Below are 22,663 nucleotides of genomic sequence, written 5' to 3'. Positions count from 1 at the left end.
AAATTCAGATAATAACATTATCTACGATTGATATCTTCCTTACAGACTTAATCTTACTTCTCAGTTGACAGCAGGGCTTGCCAGATAGCATCTGTCTTCAAATACTTCAGAACTACACTGTTACACCACAGTCCGGTCAAACTGTACTCGTTCCTAAAGTAGAGAGCAACTTAGAGCTGCACTATTCATAAATACACATTTATTTTTCATTAGAAATGCATAATTACAGCATTTAAAAGCATTTTCCCCTAGAAAAGTAGTTAAGCAACAGTACAAACAAAATTGTTAGTCTTCTGCAAATACATTTGTCATTACACTGAACAGAAAACAACAGCAAATCGCTAATACTTGCAGTTATGGGATTTTTCTTTCTTTTTTTTTTTTTAAATATTTTCCATTTTTGTTATAAACACCATAGCAAATAAAAAAGCTGTTTAAACAGTGAAAAATATTTGAGCTCTTGATCTTCTATATGTGGTAAAGCAAGTATTGCAAAGCAGCAATACACTTCCTAAGATATTTGCAGACATTCAAATGGCGTATTTCACAGAAGAAATGACAGGATGAAACATTTAGTCTCACTGTTTCGTAATTAGTTCTCTTTCCAAAATTATCTTTTTTTTTTCCTCTTTAAATATACCTAAGAGCAGGCCGTGTAATTTTTCTGAAGGGCACATTCTCAACAGCTGCAGTGACGTAGCTCCAATTGCAGTAAGTGGGTCTGACTTATTCCAGGTGAGCACGAACAGATCATCAGAAACCTGCGATTTGCAGGAGATGTACGAGGTGCGACCAGTAGTCTACCAGGCATTTCCATTTTCCCGTTGCTGCATGAGGACTACAGCACTTAACTTCCCGCTGGGGTTCACTGGCATCTCGCTTCACACAGCTTGTCACAATTTTCTTATTGAATTTGGATTGCTCCGTGTTCTATCTGCATTTCTGGTTGGATTGCTGACTGAAGGGTATCGGCGCCCTGTAAAAGGAAACACGAGATCAGGAAATCAATATCAAAATATTTTTCACTGATGCAGCCAAAGGAACACGAATGGATTATACTAATACAAAGTTTCTGTATGTACCAGTACAAAATCAGCATGAGTAGCAACTCTGTGCCAGAGTTGAAGTGGGAACGTGCTTCAAAAGGCACCAGAATGACCAGAAGAACAGAATGGCTTCGTACAAAGACTAAGGAGACCAATGTCTTTCAGGCTGGAAAAAAGAGGGCTGAAATAATGAAATCATTAGGACCTATAAAATCACGAGTTGCACGGAGAGAGCAAATAGAAAAAGTTATTTAAAATTCTCTTCTCAGAAAGGAACCACCTCTTAAAAGAAACAAAAAGAAAGCTGTTTCTTGCCCAACAGATGCTGATGCCATGGACGGTCTTCTCCCAGTACACCCCACGTGCTGGCAGCTCAAGGGCTACAAGCTGGAGCTGAACAGTGTCAGGGAAGAAAAGTCCATCAAGGACACTCACAGAAAGGCCTGAAGGAAGTCCCTGAGTGACAAAACCGTGGTAGGGAAGGACAGTACAATTATCTGTTTGCCCCATGCTTGTAATTTTCCCTGCTGGTGGAGGATACGGTCTAACAAACTGCTGACCTTACCCCTGCAGTCACTCCTGCTCTGTGTGAAATGAGAATACTGCTACCAAACTGACTTTTTTCCTCAAAATTCTTCCTAGAGGCCTCAGATTCTATTTGTTTTCCAAGCAAAAGCAGTCCTTCATGGAAGAATTTAAAGACAATGAAACAGCTTGAAGAAGTCTCATTAAGGATGAAATTGCCATGTACTTTGGAAGTATAATCCCGTAGCAAACTGTATTTTTAACCAAGTTAGTCAGAGTACAAAAAAATGGATTATCGAGCACGTCCCTCCTGTACAGCTATAAAATGAAGAGCATTTAAGAACAGCTGTATTGGCTTGGATAAAGTCCATCACACCCAATAATCCTTCCCCTGATAGCAGCCAATACCACGAGCATAGATAAACTACAAGAAAAGGGCAAGCACTTAATGATATTTTCCTGCACACTCCCACGGATTCCAGAGATCTGCCCTTGATGGATTTTCCCTCCATAAATTCACCTAATCGATGCTTTATATAATGTCCTGGATACAGAAGTGTTTCTGGGGAGATAGTTTTTTTTACAATTAAGTCTTGCCCGAAGCCTAGTATTGAAACCTGATGAACCACAAAAAAAAACAGGGATGGAAACTCAGCTGGATTTTCTGTCCTTTAGCTTTTATTATACCATCACTACTTATTTATTCAAACAAAACCGTTGGAGATTCAAAGTTATAAAGCATTGCTTCTAAACTAAGATTTTGTTGTGAAATTTTTGCCCCATCTTTTTCCTTTGCTGCCAGTAATTGCACAGCACAATAGTTTTTCCTATTCAACTTTATAGGTAATTTAGCATTTATTTACACATCCAATAAATTAGTGAGTAATTATGGTTGCTAAATTTGTTAGCAGGTAAGTTTTAAAGTGGCCATCAAAGTTTTCTTTCCTATTAGAAGGAAACTTTACTGAAGTAAAATAATTCCCAAATATTAGTCATAACAGCAATACTGAATATTTATCCAAAGTTCAGGCCAGAAGTAGAAGACAGCCCAAAGAGATTAGAAGAACAATTGAGGTTTGGAGTTGTGCTTTTTCCAAAGCTAATGAAATCTAACACCAATATATGAAATTTGAGCACAGAATTAATCCAAATATTCTCTGCTGTCATCACATTTTGTACTTCTAAATTCAGCAAGTTGGTATAAGCAAGTATACTGCTGAGACACAAAACCAAGCTAAATCTAAGTCTTGAAAAATAAATCTGGTCTCAAACTATGCCTCTGTATATGCATTTGCAATTGTATGCCTGCAAAAAAATGTTGTTATATTTATAGTTTGTGTTTATATATGCGCTTTAAAGGCATGAAGGGACTTTTGGAATACCAGCTATTAATAATTCTGTCTACAGTTAATTTGCAAATGCAAAAATCATGCTTCATATACTAAATTGAAGTGTGCATTACTATCTGCTTCAGCTGAAGTCAGAGAAGGGATTCATTTCAAATAGCCTCACTTTTACCTTCAGGCAGAGCTTTCAAGAAAAAGAGGTGAGAAAACTGGCGTCTTGTTTCAGACATTCAATAAAATTCATATTTGTGGTGTTTCAAGCATGGAATTTGCATAGGGCATGGCATCCAACTCAAGCAGATAATTAACTCCTCTTTACAAAGGATGAATTGATAAATAGATTCAAAATCACTGAGAACATCTCAGTACCTTGGCAAAGAAGCGTATGAAAACAGATAAAATCGTTTCTACAACCTGAGAGATCCATTTAAGACTTTTGCCTTCTGATAAAAGATCTTTCTAAAATGATGTACGACTATTTCAGCCAAAAACCCTACTGGGTTATTCATACAGCTCAGGGTAACGCAAATACCAAGTTGGTTTCTCCAATTCATTAACAGACCCTTGGTTTTCAGTTTGTGTAAACTGAGGAAATATTTATGGTAACCTTATTTTTAGTCTGTTTTTCCTTTCATACTCTTCTTATTTCACATTCCTTTTCTGTTTCTCTCCAGCTTTGTATAAATCTGTGGTTAACCACGATTTTAAAACCTAACACGGTGCAAAGTGTCTCTGAAGAGAAAAGTAGCTCCTTTGGTGGCTGCCAGCTGTGTGGGAGACGGATGCTGATGTTTACAACCCTAACCTCCTGCCCATCAGAGGTGGGAGGCAAGGAGGGAGGACAGGCACAAGGAACAGACCCAGTCTGTGGACATTAAATTTGAGAATTTCCAAGGCCTGGGGTGAGGATAGCAGCATGTCAGGAGAGAAACACCTTGCTAGCTGATGCCTGTGTGCATTATTAATTGTGTGGGACCAGCAATGCATTTGGTACTTGAGGACTTTAGCAAATTAGGCACAACCCCTGCAGCAACACTCTGGTTGTGTGACAACACAAGTGACTATGAATAAATTACTGAGGAGGCTTGAGGATACTGGTAACAGAGACAAACGTAGGTAAGGGGGAAAAATGTCTGTTAAGGACTCACCTACACGAGGAGATTAGTGTATCACATGCTCGCGTGCCAGGCAGCCTACTCCTTTTTGGCAGGCAGCATCATTTTTCTGAAGAGCACTTTCTAGCATCCATGTGGGGAGTCAGCATGGACTGGGGCAACTCAGCAATATGTCAAGCAGCAGCATCTTTTGTTTGAGGGTGTAATTTGCTATTGGAATAGCTAATGTGCTCTAACTTCATACACCAAACTGACCTGTGGATTACCCTTCCCGTGGAAGAAGCACTCGGCACCTTAGTTTTGTGCACAGAAACTTTGGGCTTGATTCCCTTGATTTCTTTTGCAAAATTTTTTTCCTTGAGAGACTCAATATCCAAAAGTTTGCATCCAGATCAGAATTCTCTACAGAACTGGGAATGTATCAGACAAAAATCCACTCTGAAATTGTCTGTTGAGGACAGCATTATATGCTGGCTAGCAGGCAAAAGTATTTTTCAAAACCACTAGGCATTCTCTAGAAAAGGAGCCCACTGCAGTTGGGCTCATGGAAGAATGTGTAACCATCTTCAGAAAAACTTCAGACAACTGTTTTAAGTCAGCATTCTCGTACTGTCACCAGACATGGCTTCAAGCTGATAGGAAGCTTTTTCTAGGCTCTGATACATGACAGTTCAAACTGATTTTTTTTTTTTTAAATACACCTCCTCCACCTTAAGTGAGACAATCAAGTGTTCACTTACAATTGCAAACATTGCAGCTCCTGTGGGAAATCCAGGCTGTGGATCAAAATAGCTGGAAAACTGCTGTCAGAAAGGGATAACATTTTTAAAAGAAACCTCAGTCTGAAAAATACTTTTTGGAGAGATTCCGAGTAAGTTTTTCTCCATGTGCTGTAAACATGGTTCTCAGCCTTCAAGGGTGCAGAAAAACAATGATGGCCAAAATAACTATTATCTTAGGGGCGTTGAGCAAAAACATTGAAGCAGGAATAGTCAAAGACCATTTCATACCTTTAGGAAAATTATGTCTGTTATACATCGTTATTTTATTTTCTATGGGTTGGAAATAAGATCAAACTTATTCGACACCATTCATGCCTTTAAGAAAATGATGTTTCTTACTGCAAAAGATTTTACAATTTTAGTTTGGAAACAGGATCATAAACTTATTTGGACTGCAGCATTTGTAAATAGGTATATAGCTCATCTGCCAGACATTTCAACCAAAGTAAGTACTTTGAATGGTAAATATATAGATATATATAGTATATACATACATACACACACTCATACATACTTGACTAGTTGCAGAGTGGTCTGTCACTGGTGTGAGCTGCACATACTGGACTTGGATATCGCTGCCTTGGAGTGGGGATCCATCAACACCTCCTGACGCAGGCTCCGCAGACGCAACCGCTATCAGCTGAGCGCCCTGCAACACCTGCGAGAAAAGCAGTGGAGAAAGCAGCTTGTAAACAGCCACGATCAGTAACGCGTTATGAAACATCTAACTTAAAACAGATGCAAAATCAAAGACGACTAAAGAGAAACACAAGGAAACTTATCTATCAGTAAGAGTTACTTTAAAGCACATGGGTTTCCCAGAAGGACGTGGGACACACACGGAAAGATTCTCGTACAAGATGCTCGCTGCACTTTGCCTTACGAGACCTGGATTCTTGCAGCTCTTTACTGGAAGGATTAATAAGCACCGCACCCAGAAATGTTGAACTCTCAGATGATCCCTAGCACGAAACAGTCTGTATTCTACACGTACCAGCACTAGCAAAGAAATAAATCATCCTGGAGGCCTACACTAAATATGTCAATTTTAGTATTAATATATATTTTTTAAACACTGGAGTAATATCATTTATTACCACATACAGAATGAGACAATTTTAACAACTAAGAACAATTAGCGCGCTAATCCCCCAGGCTAATTGCTATTATTCTCTGGCAGCACCCAATTCCCCTGGTTTTACTGTGAGTCCTACCTAAGGAAAAACATGACTTGTAGACTTAAAAAGCCCTGTGGGGGGAAAAAAGAGGAAGCACTGCTTTTACTACATGATGTTGTAGTTGGGAAAACCGGTCTGCTTGTTCTCATCAGCCTCAGATGGACACGGGCAGCACCATGGGCTCAGGACCTTCGGTGCTCTGGTTCCTCGTATGAGCAGGCAGTGGGAAGGCAGCAAAGCTTTGCAGGCAGTGACCACTGGAGGAAGGTGGTTTAGAAACCTTTCTGCTTGGTTTTACGATGGTAGAAAGCAAGGGGGAAAAAAAAACAGGCACATTTGGCTTCATTTTTATCCTCCTTGCACCTTCAGGTTATCAAGATCAAAGGGTGGAAGGCAGGTTTGTTGGGGGAAAAAAGAGCTTCTTGCTCAGTTTTGCTTGCTTAGGCATGTGCTGCCTCCTTGTCTGGAAATGCCGTGCTGCTACGGCTGGGAAACATTTCAAAAGATTTCTCAAATCATTTTGGGATATTTTTATGGCGAACTGCTCACATCTAGGAACTCTGGCTTTCAAAAGGCTTAATAGTTACTGCCCTCGTGATAAATGACATCTTCGTAGGTGTTGAAAAAGATAACTGATGAAGGATTAACAATTCTGTTAATGATTATTGCAAATACCAAGTGGGATAGACCGAGCAGGTTGCACTAAGTGTGTGATAATGTCAATAGCACACAACCATCTTCCTGAATAATATTTTTACTGTTACATAAATACAGACTCGGAGCCAAGATACTTTCTCTCACAGCCAAATGCATTCAACTTTTGACAATTTATTATGGCAGTGTTTATATTCCTATTGCACATGAAGGTGTAGATGTATGAATTACTGCTAATTAGCGCTCATGGTCTCTGTGAGCTCATGTGCTCTCCACATCTGCATTTGGACTGGTCAGGACTGAAAGTCCCCTGTGACCTCCAGCAAGCAAAGAACAGTTGATTCATCTAAAACCACTTGCTTAAAAACGTTATTGTTATCAGATTAATTTTAATTTATTCCTAAAAATGCAAATCAGAATAAAACTCATGTATGTAAACAACATTAAGTCCCCAAACTCATTTTGAAAATGCAGCTGAAATACACAAATTCAGTTTCCATATGCTGTGAACAGCGTATTTTTTTTTAACTAAGGTATTCAAACCACAGCAATAAAAAGATGCCTTTCAAACGAAGGAAAGAGAACAAAGAACAAAAATAACATACTTAACAAAAGTTTTTCTTAAAAGTATGATTTCTCAGCTGATCGGAGGGTGGGTGGCCATGAAGGAGTGGGCAGACCAGAACTTCTCCTGGGAGTGTGGGAGGCAGAAAGAGGTGACCTCTATAAACGACCTTTGGGGTGTTGTCAGCATTTTATAGGGATCTTGGGTGTTCTGAGATACAGCAGCACCAAGCTGCAGAAGGATGCTACGTTTTGTTTTCACAGGAGTAAGCAAAATTCCCTTGTCCTACAGTGTTTACTTTGGAACTGCATGGTACGTATTGTCAGAACCACATCACGGTCTGTCCCATTGACCAGGTTTAAAATGTGTTTTATCTCATTAATTTCTGAAGCACAAACCTCAGAAAGGCTATGAACAACTGAACCAGCCCATCATTCTTGTATACAAACTGTTTTACAACAGTGAGGGGTAAAACTTATAACCAGCTTCTGGTTTATGGTATGCTCTGCACTTTTTAAAAGACCTCACTTTTATAGTACAAAATCTGACTGTATTCAAGAGTAGAGCAGGGATAGATACATGCACTGTGCTTGCCTTCCAGCTGTATAGCTTGAGAAAAACAGGTTGATAAATTAGAGAAAGGACAAAAAACAATTTGCAGCTATTCAGTATTCAAGAATGGGAGGCAAGTGGGCACATAAGACAGACTCATTGCCACTAATATTATACCAAACTGATTGGGTTTGGCAAACCAGGTGATGCATCGGATGTTGCACTATGTTTATCCTCCACCAAATGTCTTCTTCATTTATTTATTTTTTCCTACAGCTACAAAACATCCGGCTGTGGAACCGGATCTCGGTTTTTAGGGAGCAATGAAAAAAGAAGCACGATGACAGCGCAATGCATGTTGTGAAGAAGAGAGAACAAACTCCATCTAAAGAGCTTTTTACTGCTGGATTCACATAAAGCAATCAACTGTGGAAGACACACCAAGCAGTGTGGTTACTTTGGGGTTTAGGGAAAGTCATTCTTCTACCAGCATATTAGTTACAGAAAGAAAGCATGATAGGATGCTTGGATGCCAGCAAAAGAACATTTTTTCAAAAATGAGAACCATTTTGCTTCTTCAGGCTGCTCTTTGTTTATTTGTCATGCCCAGTCTACTTCTTGTATGTTTAAAATCACTTCCAAAAACAAAAATAAAAAAAATCAGTCTGGACTTCAAAAATTAAAAGCAGAAATATCCAATGCTGAAAAAGCCTTCTTCATGTTCTCCGTCTCACACATGCTAACATTAATAGTTGTCTTATGTTCCCTTAAATACCACCTAGCTTGTGTTTGTGGCATAACCTGCACAGCTCCTGAAAATAAGATACAAGTGGATGAGAGCAGAAGGGAAGAACTGTCATCTTGATCAATCCTCTTTTTTATATATATAAATTTTTTTTGGTAGGAGATTGGGAAATAAAGCTGGGTCTGTGATCACAATGGCCCAGCACCTTGTGTTTAATCTGCTGAGCCAAAGAGGGATCAAACCAAGCTGAGGCTCAGCCTGGAACATTTGATCCCTCTGCATGTGGCTGAGCACCTCTGTGTCGAACGTGACACGGTGACCTACAGCACGCTAAAGATACCACTTCACTGATCACTTTGTATTCATAAGATAACACAATTTACAAAGAATCCCAAGTGTATTCGGGCAGGAAAATCCAACTGAACTGACATTAAAGACAACAATAAATTACATTTTCTCTAGGCGCTACTGGCAATTAAGATAAATTTATGATATTTCTCTCTTAACTTCAACATAAGCTAGAAGTTTATTTTGCTGCAGAACTAAGACTGAAGTCACACTTCCTAGTTCCCACACACAGAAGTATTGAGAAATGTTTTGTCCAGAAAAAGCCTAGCTCTGCTTGCATTTGTAAAACATCCTTCTTTCACAGTATGCAAAGTGCTTTATAAAAACAGATACCCCCATTTCTTTAACATAGAATGGTCCAAGAGGAAGAAATTCTCTCAAAATCACATGTTGACAGGCAGAGAGACAAACAAATGTGAAAAAGGACAGAGTCCATACAGAGGTTTCACGTGGATCCAAACAAACTCCTCTAATCTGCAAGCCCATGCTTACCCTGATAAAAACAGGATTTAACTTCAGCCTGATAACTTCGGTCAGCCTCATTTAATAGTTTTGTTCTGGTTGCAAATGCCACAGATTTTATATGAAACTACAGCAAGGCTGCAAAAATTAAAGACATAAATGGATCAACAGCTGTATGTAACAGCATGAGTGGAGGTGCAGGGAACAGAGCCTTTAGCAAAAGGGGCAGGTGCAAGTATATGGCTTTTCTTTGGCTGCTCACTCAGCTCCCAGACCAATACTTTGTAATTAACTTTGTAATTCCTACCTGCCCTTGACCTTAAAATAAAGGAATTGTGCCACGACAATTAGCAATCTGCCCTGAAGATGAACTTCTCGTCCCAACTCCACTGGGCTTCCCCAACATCCTGCCTCCCTGCTCCAAAGCAGGTAACAGAATACAGTTAAACTGAGAAATAATAAACTTCACTTCCAACAGAAGCCATTAATTCACGCTCTGAAACACACAGAACAAGAAGCTTGATGGCAGCCCTCCCTTTCCCATAGGCACAAAAGCAGTGCCTGACATCCAGTTTCCCTCAAGCTAACTTGGGCAGGTGAGAGCTCAATCAACGGTAAGTCCTTACAATTAAGGAGCCTTTTTCCTTAAAAAAAAAAATATATATATATTTTTAAAGTAATTCAGGAGAATATTTGGAGAAAGGACGTGTTTGGTAATTTGTCTGATCTGATCTTCACAACCCTTCGTGTCCCAAGCCTTGCTTCCTAAAAGCTTGCCATGCTCCCTGGTGAAGACAACCTGCCCAAATTACAAGCACGGAAGAGCCCCTTCCCTCACTATATCCACCAGCTTTCAGAGTAAGCAAATGTTCCCTAGCACCTTCAGAAAGAAATGTAAGTGCATTTCTGTTAGTTTTGATTTTAAATGGCCCTAGAAATGCCAGAAGGAAAAGTCTTTTGCTCAGATGTTCAAAATGAAGTGTGAACTCCTGGCATCGCTAGCGACTAACAGAACCGCAGTCTCTTTGACCACAAATTTATTTTCCTTCAAGTTCTATGGCTGTCGATAACACAGAAGAGCTGACAGGTTGGATAAAATGAGCTAAGGGACAGACAGATCCCTCCCATGCACTCAGTGCATGCCATGCCCACACACACGTTACCTGTCCCTCCTTACAGCAATTTTAACTCCCACCTATCTGTGCTCCCACTGATCTGAACCTCTGTGTTGCTTTTCTGCTTCCCCACTTTATTTTTTTTCTATCATTCTCTTTTCAAAGCCTTGATGGTGAGGAACATGCGAGACACTGAGCCTGGAGGTCCCAGCTTTCTATTTTTGGTTCCCTTTTCAGTGAGTTGCTTGCCATGTAAAACGTGGTAATAATAAAATTAGTAGTAATAATGAAAACCAGCGAGTTTCTCTGCTCTCCTCCTTTCCATTTTTGCCCATAACTAATAGTTCCATTCAACATTCAACTGCCAGGGCAGGAAATAATATTACTACTAATAAAAAAAGATTAAAATATAATAGGTTTTCCTTCAGTTTCTTCCAAAATCTTTCAAGCATAGTTTCCAACCATGGTTTAATTCGTATCACATCCTCTCCTGATTTTACTTATCATTGACAATTGTTCTTCTAGATACCCACAACTTTTAAATTCATTCTCTAGACCCCAACCTGCAAAACCAGAAAGTAATCGGTTTGGGATAGCTGAAGTTTGTTTACAAAAATGAAAAATAAAAAGACATTCCTCAGGCTGGTCCTTGCCAGACTGAGCTTGCTAAAACACATTCTTGCTACTGTTGTTGTGTGCTTTTTTATTAATTTAGGCAGGCACATATGTTTGCCTACCTATAAAAATCTCAAAAACAAGTGTCTTTTTGCCATAGTTTCTTTCCATTGCTGCTTCAGGAATGCAATAAAAGTGGTCATTTCTTTAAAAAATGAGACTTTGAGTCACTGAAAGGGTGGTTGTGTATAGAAGGTTCACATCTGAAAATCCCGTAACATTTACAGACAGCAAGCACCATTTCAGCAAACCTTGAACAAAAGAAAAGAGTTGTGTTTAGGAAAAAGGAAGGTCTTTGATGGCATTTGCTAGCTAAAACATTGATAAAAGGACAGTTCAGGTACAAAAGTGTATGGATAGCAATGGTTTTAAATGATTCCTAGAAAATAAAAAAATAAAAACCTATCATCCTCCTACACTGTCATCATTGATGGTAATACCATGTGAATATATTCAAAAAGCAAGCACAGCTCCTTCCTCCAAATGCTAGGAAGCTCTGCTGATTAATATGTTCACTTAACTAAGATTCTTTTAAAGAATCTGATTCTTTTAAAGATTTCTTTCTGGAGCCTTAAGGCTAAGAACATCCACTGTACAGAGTGCCAATAAAGCATTTCTTTAGTAGGTTTACAGGTTTATAGATGTGTTTACCTGGGGAAACTGGGCTCTATTTAGCTGCAGGACATATATCTTTGTTATCAGAAAATCAGTGAGCTCCTTGAAAACATCAGAGGTTTGGTCTAATCAAAGGCTCAGTCACCTTGGCGTTTACTAAGGACTCCGGAACAGATGATGCAGAATGCCAAAAGACTGGAGCTGATGGAATAAAAGCTTGGTTCCTTTCACAAAGGCTTTTTTGGTTCCTAATTCCACTTGATGAGTCAGAGAAAGACCCAACACTAGGAAATAAATCCAGTATGGAATACACTACAGTCTAATGGAAATTTAGTAACCTGCCTCTTTAGGCTATTGGTTCGATTTAACCAAGGTCAACTGTATCAAAAGGCTCTTACCTGACAGTGGCTGCTGCTGTTATTTTGGTGATTTTACAGTCCAGTTCCAGTAAAATCAGCTTTAATGTATTAACACAACAAAAAGGAGTGGCAGCACGAGAAGGGATGACCTAACCTGTTGTCAAAGAAGCACTCATCCCCACGTTAAGATCAAGCAGTATTACCCAAAAACCATAGCTACATTTGCCTATCCCACACATACAGAAAATCAGAATGAGTATGGTCTGATAATGTATTATCTTCCCAGAGCAATAAATTCCCGTTGAACTTTTAATCCTTCAGAACACGGAGTTGACAATCTGGACCCAAGGATTGCTACATCCTGCTGCATACTTTCCGTTCTATATTTAAAATTAAACAGTATTTTGATAGAATTATAAGACAGTTTTAGGACTAAGTTATATCTTCCAAACTTTAAAAAAATATATTAACAGCAATAAAAGGCTGGAAGTTCCTCTTCCAAGAAGATAAGGAAGACAGATGGCCCCCAGTGTCTCAGAGAATAGCTGCAGCTTTTCTCTTTCAGTAACTAGCGATGAGAAGCACACAGAGGTATAAGTCAGTGCAGGGAAAACGCAAACCTTCCTTTAGATCACTTACTGGCAACCCGTTCTTAAGGGGAAGCCTCTAAATACGTGGCCTCTAGCCTTCTTAAGGTGTATTCTTACTTGTGGTGTATATCTGACTTTGAAGTACTGATAATAATAAGGCAAAGGAGAAGGCCAAAATATATACCACTGATGTTTTCTGTAAATCATTACGTATTTTAATTTCTTATTTTTCAAGCCAAACTTATTGTAATTATCATTTTGCTATTAGCAGCCTCACCACAAGAAAAGAAAGCCTCTGGGCTGCCATGTGCACTCCAATACTGTTTCATATCCAGCCACCAGAGAGCTTCCAGAAATTCACAGGTTTTTTACTGTCACAGAGGGCTGAGTCACTGTCTCATTTGTCTTACATAGCTTAAACTAAAGATTTTTACATAAAGCAATCTCCATGAAAAGCACAACTGCTTTTCAGGCTACATCTCATTTAGAGGACACCCCATCTTTATTCTAAATGCTTCAATTAACTGAATACCTCGTAGCATCTTACAAACTGCCCCATCTTCTATGTCTTCCCTATATTCCCTGCAGGAAAACATCTGGGAGGTGAAAGAATATATTGCATCCTAGCAAGCAGGCCACCGAACCTCCAACATTATCACTTCTGCAGTATTTGTTCTTAGCAAAGCACATTGCTTTGCATCTGGCTTTATTAAAAGGCAGCTTGAGTCAATCGTATCTGGTAATCTAGGTCAGAGTGCAAAGATGACCTGTTACTTTCATTACTTAGCATTTAATTACACTGCCATTACATATCGCTAATTATTAATTTTCTTTTAGACCTTTCATTAAAATACTGAATAGCATTAATCAAAGATATTTGTGCGAAAACACTAGAAAATACAAATTGGAAGGTTTAAAATTACTTTTGCAACATATCAACTAAATTATTTTGAATAAATTTAACCCTGACTACAACCGCTTGCGATAGAGCTACATTTTCAAATGATCACGAAGAATTACGCTGTCAGTCAAGCTCACAGAAACAAATAAAGTCTATTTTAAATGAAATAATGCTAATTTACATGAAGTATGCTAACATGGTTTATTTCTTTACCATGCTCTTAATTCTAAACACTTTCTTGCAACTGGGAATATTTATTGAACTAAAAACGCACCCATCATAATGTCTGCGCCCAGATGGGCTACATCAAGAGATAAAAGTGACTGATGCCAAATAATCACGGATTGGGCTACACCAAGAAGAAAAGAAAAAAAAATACAAGTTCTGATAGAGCCAGTGGTAATGAAGTGATGACTAAAGTCAGAGTCCCTGAATCAAGTATCCTCTTTGCATTTTCCACCCCCCAAAATCAAATTGCCCCAGTCACCTGTCCTCTAACACTGTAGTGTGTATGATAAGGGCTTTGCAGAAAATTACACTGCAAGAACTTCAGTTAAAGTAATACATTCACTTTAACATCCCCAACTATTTCTTTTAAAATAAAAGCATGTTTGATCTAATGTAACTGGAAATGATATAAAAAGGATTTGCTGCTCCTAAAGATTGTGATAGCATTCTGAAAGTAAAGATCTAGTTCATAAAGCTTAACTCTGAGTCATTCTTTACCCCAACAACCACCTGTACCTAAATTTGCTATTTATTTCCTACATAAAATGTGCCAATACAAAAATAAATTCAGCATATATAAAAGTCTAACATATAACCGCTCAGAGAGAGAGAGGAACACTCCCTGCTGTGTATTTCTAAGTGTGCTGAATTGAACCATGCAAAATGTGACCTTAAATCTGTCAAAACTTCATTAACTAACACCCCTGCAGAGCCATATAACCCAAAAGCACCTCCTTTAAATTCCCCAAACTAAAAGCCATGAAAACTGAAACTGATTTCAGCTCTACCAAGTGTGGAGAAATGAGGAGAATAATTCCAGCCTACATTTTTATCAGTGGCATTATTTCCTTGTGTAACGAATAATAAACCATCTCATCTGCTTGTGCTTTGAGCACATAGTACAGCGCAGCTTTACCCAGTAATGTCTACTCTGAGATTCCCTTAATATGCCTGTGCAAATCCAGGAGAAATGCACGAACGCAAACTGCAGCTATTGTGGTTAGTTAAACAAACTTGACAGAAATCTCCGTCTTTTTGGTTAAAGTGGTTGGATTGGGCTAGGTAGGTGATGGCAAGCTGCAGCTCTGATAAGCGCAGAGGGCTGAGATGCACAGAACTGGATCGAGTTTTTGAATGGAAAAATGTGCAAGAGGTCCATCATCTTTATTAATATTCCCTGTGCAACTTTCTCTCTCTGTAATAATTTACCATAATTTACAAATAAATAATCTGGAGCCTTTGGAAAGTGTTCACATCTAATTTGTTATATAAACTGTGGAAACATAAGGGGCAGGAAAAAAAGCAAACAATAAAAACAGTTAGTTCATGTTGTCCTTTTTTTTTCCCCAAAAAAACCTGAACACCTGCTCTCACCAGCACACTCCCCTCAGCCATTTCCAAAGCATGGTCCAACTCCTGTAAGTGATCTGCATACAGACTCTCCACAGACTAACAGCTCCTCTGAGAAGTGGGTGGTAATGAAGAAAAAAGGTAATCAGTGTAATTAAAGCTTTATCTTTGAACTATTACGCTGGTTGAAAGGGATGCAAATTTAATTACTATGAAATAAAAGCCTAAATCAAGCTTTGTATCATGCGATCTAAGTACAATGAGATTGTATGAAGTCTTATGTAAGTAGTTCAAATTTACACCAGCTTTTTTTTTTTTTTAATTCATTGAACAATCAATTCCAAAGGTAAAATGACAATACCATACCCGCCAGCATCAGAAAATGGATACCAAAGCAAAGAAACGGGTATAGTCTCAAATGCTTTGGGGTCACATCTCACTGACATCAAGTGGGGTCCTTCTGTTCATTTTATGTAGAGCTAAACCCAGGCCCCATAAAATGATGTAAAATAAACCAAACCAAACCAGAGACTTTCACTGGAAATACACTTCAAAACTAGCACATGTGTAAAACTTGATTATAATTAATTGGCAGTTCAGTTGCAGATGTAATTTCAGTAAAAACTGCCTGGATACGGAAAGAAGAGTTACCTCATCTCAATGCACTGTATCGAATTGAAGAGGGTTGTAAGGAAATCCGTGTTGTACGTGACTCATCCTTTGTATGAAGATGCTCTCAGGAAATCACCCACCGAGGGAAGCTTCTCAAAACAACCCTGTGGTTAACTAGCAGCGCTCTTCAGATGGTGAACTTCCCAAACTGCAACCTACAATCTTATTTCAGCTGTTATAAAAAGACGTTTTTGTGTATATTTACCTGCTGGAGTTCCCTCCATCACAAAGTCTGGGTATTTCTTGCTCACCTTCTCCTCTAAAGGTGAGGCTCTGGTTACTCAATCTCTATTCTGAATCTCTTTTTAGGTTAATCAGCATGTTCCTTTATTCAAGCTACACAAGTGCGTATGGAAATGGGACTGCCAGATTATCAACCCACCAAGAATTATTTCCTACATCTCAACCACCTTTTGGCAAAAAAAAGAGAAAAGGCAGAAATACATAACCAAGCATTTCTGCTCAGCTCAGCCTTTTACGTTCTGCTACAGCTTGCACAATCTTTTGAGTTAATTCACTCTAAGAATGGTAAAAATTATTCAAATCTATACAATTGCGACATTTTGCAATGAAATGACTTACTATCAGTAGTAAGTACATTCAAATCGATGGAACTACTTCCAAAAATAAGATTTTTCAAGAGCAGACAATTATGTGTCCCTCCAATAATTCACTATTTTGAGAATAGTAAAGAAGCTTTTGGCGTAATTTTTTTTTTCCAATAGAATGTTATTTTTGGGCTTTAGTCAACATACAACTGAGTGCTATTAAGAAACGGTTGGACAGTTCAGAGAAAAATACTACAGTGTCAAAGAAATCTTACTAAGCTGTAGCTGCCGAGTGCAAAAGCTCAAGAAAAGTCAGACGGGGGTGACCCAGACTCCCTCCGACTGACCGGCACTGATAAAGGTTATTCAAGTGAATAATAAATGGTGACTCACACAGCATCTGGCCGGTGGGAAATTTTTTGTTGTGACATAACCTAGCCAAGAGGGAGAGGATCACTTAGTCCTCCAGGGCTGTCTTCCTTTACATTCTTGTGTGACAAGTCCCCGCTAGCCTGTAAACGTAAATATGGCTTTAAATGTCACCCCGCTGGTCTCGTCCGCCAGCCCCAAATTCCTGCTGGGATTAGTTATGCTTAAAACAGAAGGTCAAGATAAATGCTGAAGTACTTAGCTTTAAGACAAACGTATACCACGAAATTCTGCTAAAGTCTTCAGCCAGCTTCAGCAGAAATAACATCCAATCCTTTCATAAATAACTTCAGAGCAGAATTTGGGCTCTCGGTGCTGCTGAGAAGGTACATCCCCACCAATGAGACCAGTAGTAAATATGCCACTTAAAAATAACATGACCGGATCGCTGAGGATCTACCAGAATCACAGACATCTGTTATTTTGCTTGAAAACGTCTAAAACAATTTATCGGTTTCCACTCGGAACAGGGACTTTGCTTTGATTCCAGAAAGAAAAGACATTCGGGGGGGAACTGCAAATGTTTACATCATAACTGGCAGCGACTTTTTTTTTTTTATATTTTTTGGTAAGTACTAGCAAAATAACATCTGAAAGTTTGGCTTTTGTTGCTCGGGTAACAAAACACTGCTCCTACCATACACTGCAGCTCCTATGAAGTCGGAGAACTGTGGATGGGGGAAAAAAAAGCACATGTGACAATGGCACAAAGCCTTTTATCCTCGGAGGAACAGAAGAGCTATAGTATTGCAACGTTCAGCAAAAAGTCCTAAGGAGAAGAAAATGAATGTGCTACCTCCTACACTTTAATTACGAAATGATGTAATCAGCTCCATTTGTATCAATCAGAATCAGAGGCGCACAATGGCTTCGGAGGAGAAAAAGGGCAGGAGCAGCCACGGGAGGAGTTAACTGTAACCCTGCCTGAGCCATAAATCAGGACTTGGAGACAGGTATAAGCAAGTAGCTGTCAATTAAAGAACGCTCAAGAAAGAAAGTGGCACTCGTGGGAATTGCCGGAATTACATTAATAAGTTTCTCACAGAAGACACAACGCCGCAGCTATAACGAGCCCCTCGATGAGCCCGGGACTGAAGGGAAGACGTTTCCCATTTGCATAGGCAAGAAGGGGAGATGGAACTTGAAAGTGTCGGGGCCTTGGGTTTTGCTTTTTCACCCCAATCTCAAGGAATGTCAGAGCTGTAGGACACAACTACCAGGAGTTCTGCTCGTGTTATAGCAGGGTGTAAATGTGCATGGGCAGTGCAGAGCCCAGAGCCACGGTTTAGGGACACGGACACTGAGAGAGAAATGGATATGCAGGTCATAAAATTGCAATTACTTTCTTAGCAAGTGTCAAGTGTCTTAGTTAGTAACACGTGCGTACTTACGTGCTCATCAGCTTATGTTTTGAATTAAAGTCACATCAGGTTGGCTGTTAAAGGCAGCTGCTCGCCCCGACGGCTCAGCGCGAGGAGGAGGAGGGAGGGAGGCAGGCTGTGCCGCCGCGCTTGACAGAAGACCTCAATTTCTATCCCACAGCCTCAAAGATAAGTGCTCTATGCAAACGTGCTGCAGTCAAATCATTTCCATGCACGACACCCTTCCAGTTATTTAAAAAAGAAAAGGATGACCAAGAATGAATACATTCAAATACAAGGCCCTAATCTACCCACGTACACAGGAAGATTAAAAAGAAATCTTTTTGAAAGTCCCCAAACTGTAATACAGAAATGTTAAGCTTGTAAAAGTGGATGCTTGCAAGCTCCCAATTCTCTCCTGACACGGAAACGCATGAGATTAAGCTACTTCTCCACACCCAGAATTTAGGCTACAAACAAACAGGAGATGGTTGATTTTAGAATAAAAACCATACAAAACACCTGGACTTCTCACAATACCTGTACAGAAGATTACAGGATAATGGTAAAACGAGAATTAACATACCCAGCTGGAGCTCTAATCTTGGCTTTTATCTAACTGTAAAGCTCACGTAAAGAGAATCCAAAATAACAGGAACTCCATCTACATCACTGAAATTATTAGCACTGAAAAAGACAGCGTCACGGTAAACAGCTCGGTTTGTTCCAAGGAAGACCAAAAGTAAAAGCAGATGTAATATGTATGGTATAAGCTCTGTATCATGTTTCATCTCCCGCCCCCCCCCAAAAAAAAAAAAAAAAAAAAAAATCATGTCAAAAATATTTTCAGACAATAGCTCTCAAACAAAAACAATTAGGAAAAGATGATTGATTCCTTTTATTAAGCTGGACGTTCTTTCTTATAAGCACTGTCATTTTTAAAACTCCAATCTTTTTGACAAATCGAATAATATGTTCGAGGAACACAAATCGCCCTCCTCTGATTTCAATCGCAGCTCACAGATAAGACATCAGCTCTATGGACTCCACGGGAAGCCTTATCGTTTCTGCTCAGCTCGTCCATCAGAAGCGCCCTGCTCAGCCAGGCAGCTTCACATGTGCTTTCTCTTCAGCCGGAGCACTAAGTGGACAAATGTTTATAATACCCTGGAGAAGAGCCTGGGAACTGGTGCTTCTTTCACACCAGCCTTCGCAAGGCTGGAAACATGTTTTTTCTAATTGAAAGTCATAAAATGAAAATGAATCCTAACAGAGTGGCAGTTTGTTTGAGTAAGCTGCGTACTACATGTTACGGTAATGCAGATGAGACTTTCTCAATTTTGCAAATGAATTCTTGGTTCCTGAATTAATTTCCTCCTTTATTTATTTTGCTCAAGTTGGAGCCAGTAACCTGACATTTAAGAATTATACAAATTCTTTAAAATGTGAATTGCCAGCTACATTCCAGGTTGAGAACACAAGGGAAATCCTTTTTTTTTTTTTTTTCCCTGATAGTGATTTTCAAAATTAATTTTTTTGCTTGCATGTATTAGCCCTCGGCATGAAGTTCTGCAACGCTGGGAAAGCATTTTCAGAGAAACTAATGCTACAGATGATAACCAAGACTCAGCTGTTTAAATTCTGAACAAAGAAGAATAAAAAGTGGTTGTTTATCCACTTCACTTCCTGCACTGCTTAGAAAACTATATCAAGTCATTCTAAACACATTAGGTAACACACACACATTGTTCTGCTATAAATCATTAAAATCGCTTTGTTTGGGGGGAGGAAAACAATTGGCACAGTAGTTGAGTGCCTGTTTTCCCTTGTGAGTTAAACTTCAACCATATGTCTACTGTCAGGGCAATTTTACCCTTCACGAACACCAGGCCCGGGACTTCTCCAAGGTTTTGTGGTCTTATCTGTGTCCGCTGTCGTTTATTTGCCCATTCTTTCCCATTTTTTGCGTTCGTTTTCCACTCCAGCGCAACCCGTGGCAGGTGATTACCGCGGGATATAATTACAGCAGCCGCCCATCGGTATCGCAGCCCCCAAATCCTTCCCCGCTTCGCTGTAGGGCCGAGGGTTTCACCCAGGTGGAGCTTCCAGACATTAATGGCCCGTGGCTGAACTTGAATCGGGGTCTCGCACACGGCAACGAATTTTGCTACCAGCTGAGCCTCCAGGCCAGCCAAAGGTCTCTTCTGTCTGAAGGGATATCCAGAGAGCATTTGCATACATGTTCAATTTTCCGATCATCGTTGGGATTTTTATTTTTTTTAAAATACGTTTTTTGAGCATCTCTCAATTTGATTTTTTCTATTTTTTGGTGAGAAAAGGGAGAGGAAGATGGAGTGTGAATTTGAAGCAGACTTCAATGAAAGCTCTGGACCCAAAGCTATTGTTTTCTTAGAGCACACATCTGGTTTTCCCCAGCATACTGCCAGTTCTGTAACTCCCTTTAATACCCAGCTGGGATAATGTAAAACTAGCATATAACCTAAAATAAATGCTAGAAGCACATTTTTTCGTTCGGTAATACTTGTATGCATTAAGTTCAACTTGCCTAGCGTTCTGCCCACATACCGAAAAGTTTGTCTCAATGAAGGGGGAAGAGGGAGGGGAAAATCGCGCCCCGACCCAGGCACTGTGCGTGTGGCCACGCAACTGGAAACGACAAGGAAAGCTCACCAGAGCGGTATAAAATCTTGCTTTTAAAAGGTTAAAATTACTTCTTTTTTTACAATCGAAAGGCGAGGTTTTAAAGCACAGACATTTAAAATGCGGTTTGCTCATAACATCAGAAAGAAATTATCAAAGAGTCTAGCACTAGCATGCTGCAGGAATGTTCCCCGGGCTGTTGACAATCTTTTCCCTGACCAGCTTGAAACTTTCTTCTTTCTAGTCCATGGGAAGTAAAACGTCTGGTTCGAAATTTTTTTTATTCTTAGGAAACTAAGCATGCTGCCGCGCATGGAGGAAATTGCTGAACAAAGAGTGCTGAACCTACAGACCACTCTTTTATATAAAAGCATCTTCTTTTGGCGACTTTGATGGCCAAAACATAAATCAAAAGGCAGGCAGCAATAAAAGTGACAGCCTGATAACGTTCTCCCGAAGGCTGCTGGTAGGTAAGAATGAAGCAGGTATCGCAGCGAGCTCAGTTTGAAAGCAATTGGTAAAATGGAACTAAAGGAGCTTAAAGAAGGGTCCGTAAAAGTTATTCGCTCCCCCAGTCCATTAATGCATGAATTATTTTGATTTAGACTCTCAGATTTTTATTCACACAATAACTTTACATCCTCCAGCCTAAGTCTGACTCTGTATGGCTGGCTGTTCTTATGGAAATGAATAAAGGGCTTAAAATGAATTCAGCATTTTAGAAAAAAAAACATTTGGACTTGATCAAATCTGGTCCTGATACAAATTACAGTACTTACAAACCAGATCTGCAGTCCTCACGTGGTTTCGGAGACTGTCTTGGGAACATGAAACGCCAAGATGCTATTAATACAAAGATTCCATATAGCATGCACTCTAAAAAGCATTATTTTCATGTCTCATACAGAGCAAGCTTTTTTTTTTTTTTTTTCTGAAAAAATCAACATTAGGCAAACAGACCCAGACCATTAAGGCAGCCATCCTGAATGACCCCGCTGCCGTGTACCAGGCGGGGGGACTGCCGGCACCCACTGAGCTGCTCCTGCTGAGCAACAAGCACAGGCTCAGGCCCTAAAAGCACAGCTAGTAAGGGAATTTTGGAAATATTTCCTCTTACATTTGTAAATCCTTCCCAACCACCGATACGTTCTTGGGAACCTATTTTCTTCCCAGGCACCAGCATTTTGCTTTAGAAAAATCCTTGCATCTCACTGCAATCACAACAAAGTGCGAGGACTCCAAGTGGCGTACCACCAAAGTCATCTCGTGACCTCCATTAAGTTCATGTTTCGTGCTTGGAGTTGCTTTTATTGGGAAATGGGAGGAAATAGGGGTTAAGGAGAAGGAGGTAGCAAGTGCTACTTAAGTACTTGCCACAGCAAGAAGATAAAAGCTTAGGAAAGAATAAAGGGGTAAAACAGAACCTCCAAGTGGGCAGAGTATTTATAGCTTACAAGCGATTCCCTCTGATGCTCTACTTATTTATTTACCTACCGATGTGCCTACTGCATTTTCCCACATGTACAATTCAGAAATTAGATCACACAAAACACAAAGAAACCCGTTATATAGGAAAAATAAGCCACAGAGGAGATGAGCAACGAAATGCCTCTGGAAAAGATTCAGTTAAAAATGTCTTCTCCTTTCAACCACAGCCAGCTCAAGAAAAATCTTTAGTAATTATCCATCTTAGCATTTGAGATAAATGATTAACTATTACACGTTACAGAATGTGAGAAGCCAGTGTTATAAAACAGCAATAATGGTTAATAATTCGATTTTTAAATTTCAGTATTGGCAGCCAGGATCTAACAGGCACATGGTGAACAGCTACACTTTAA

The 22,663-nt window shown here is 39.5% G+C and overlaps 1 protein-coding gene across 2 annotated transcripts in view; it reads right to left on the bottom strand.

Moving 5' to 3' along the window:
- Positions 1–416: 416 nt before the first annotated feature.
- Positions 417–22,663, bottom strand: part of BANP (BTG3 associated nuclear protein) — a 144,261-nt gene continuing 122,014 nt past the window's right edge. For both annotated transcript variants that reach the window (XM_032195908.1, XM_032195909.1), the window contains exons 12-13: positions 5,329–5,472; positions 417–976 (exon numbers count right to left, since the gene is read on the bottom strand). In XM_032195908.1, the coding sequence (XP_032051799.1) occupies positions 905–976; positions 5,329–5,472 (216 nt within the window). In that variant the 3' untranslated portion in view covers positions 417–904. The remainder of the gene's footprint in view (positions 977–5,328; positions 5,473–22,663) is intronic.

The sequence above is a fragment of the Aythya fuligula genome, chromosome 12 (genome assembly GCF_009819795.1).
Source record: "Aythya fuligula isolate bAytFul2 chromosome 12, bAytFul2.pri, whole genome shotgun sequence".
NCBI lineage: Eukaryota > Metazoa > Chordata > Aves > Anseriformes > Anatidae > Aythya > Aythya fuligula.
Note: the sequence above shows the minus strand (reverse complement) of the source record. Positions and strands in the feature narration are given on the sequence as shown.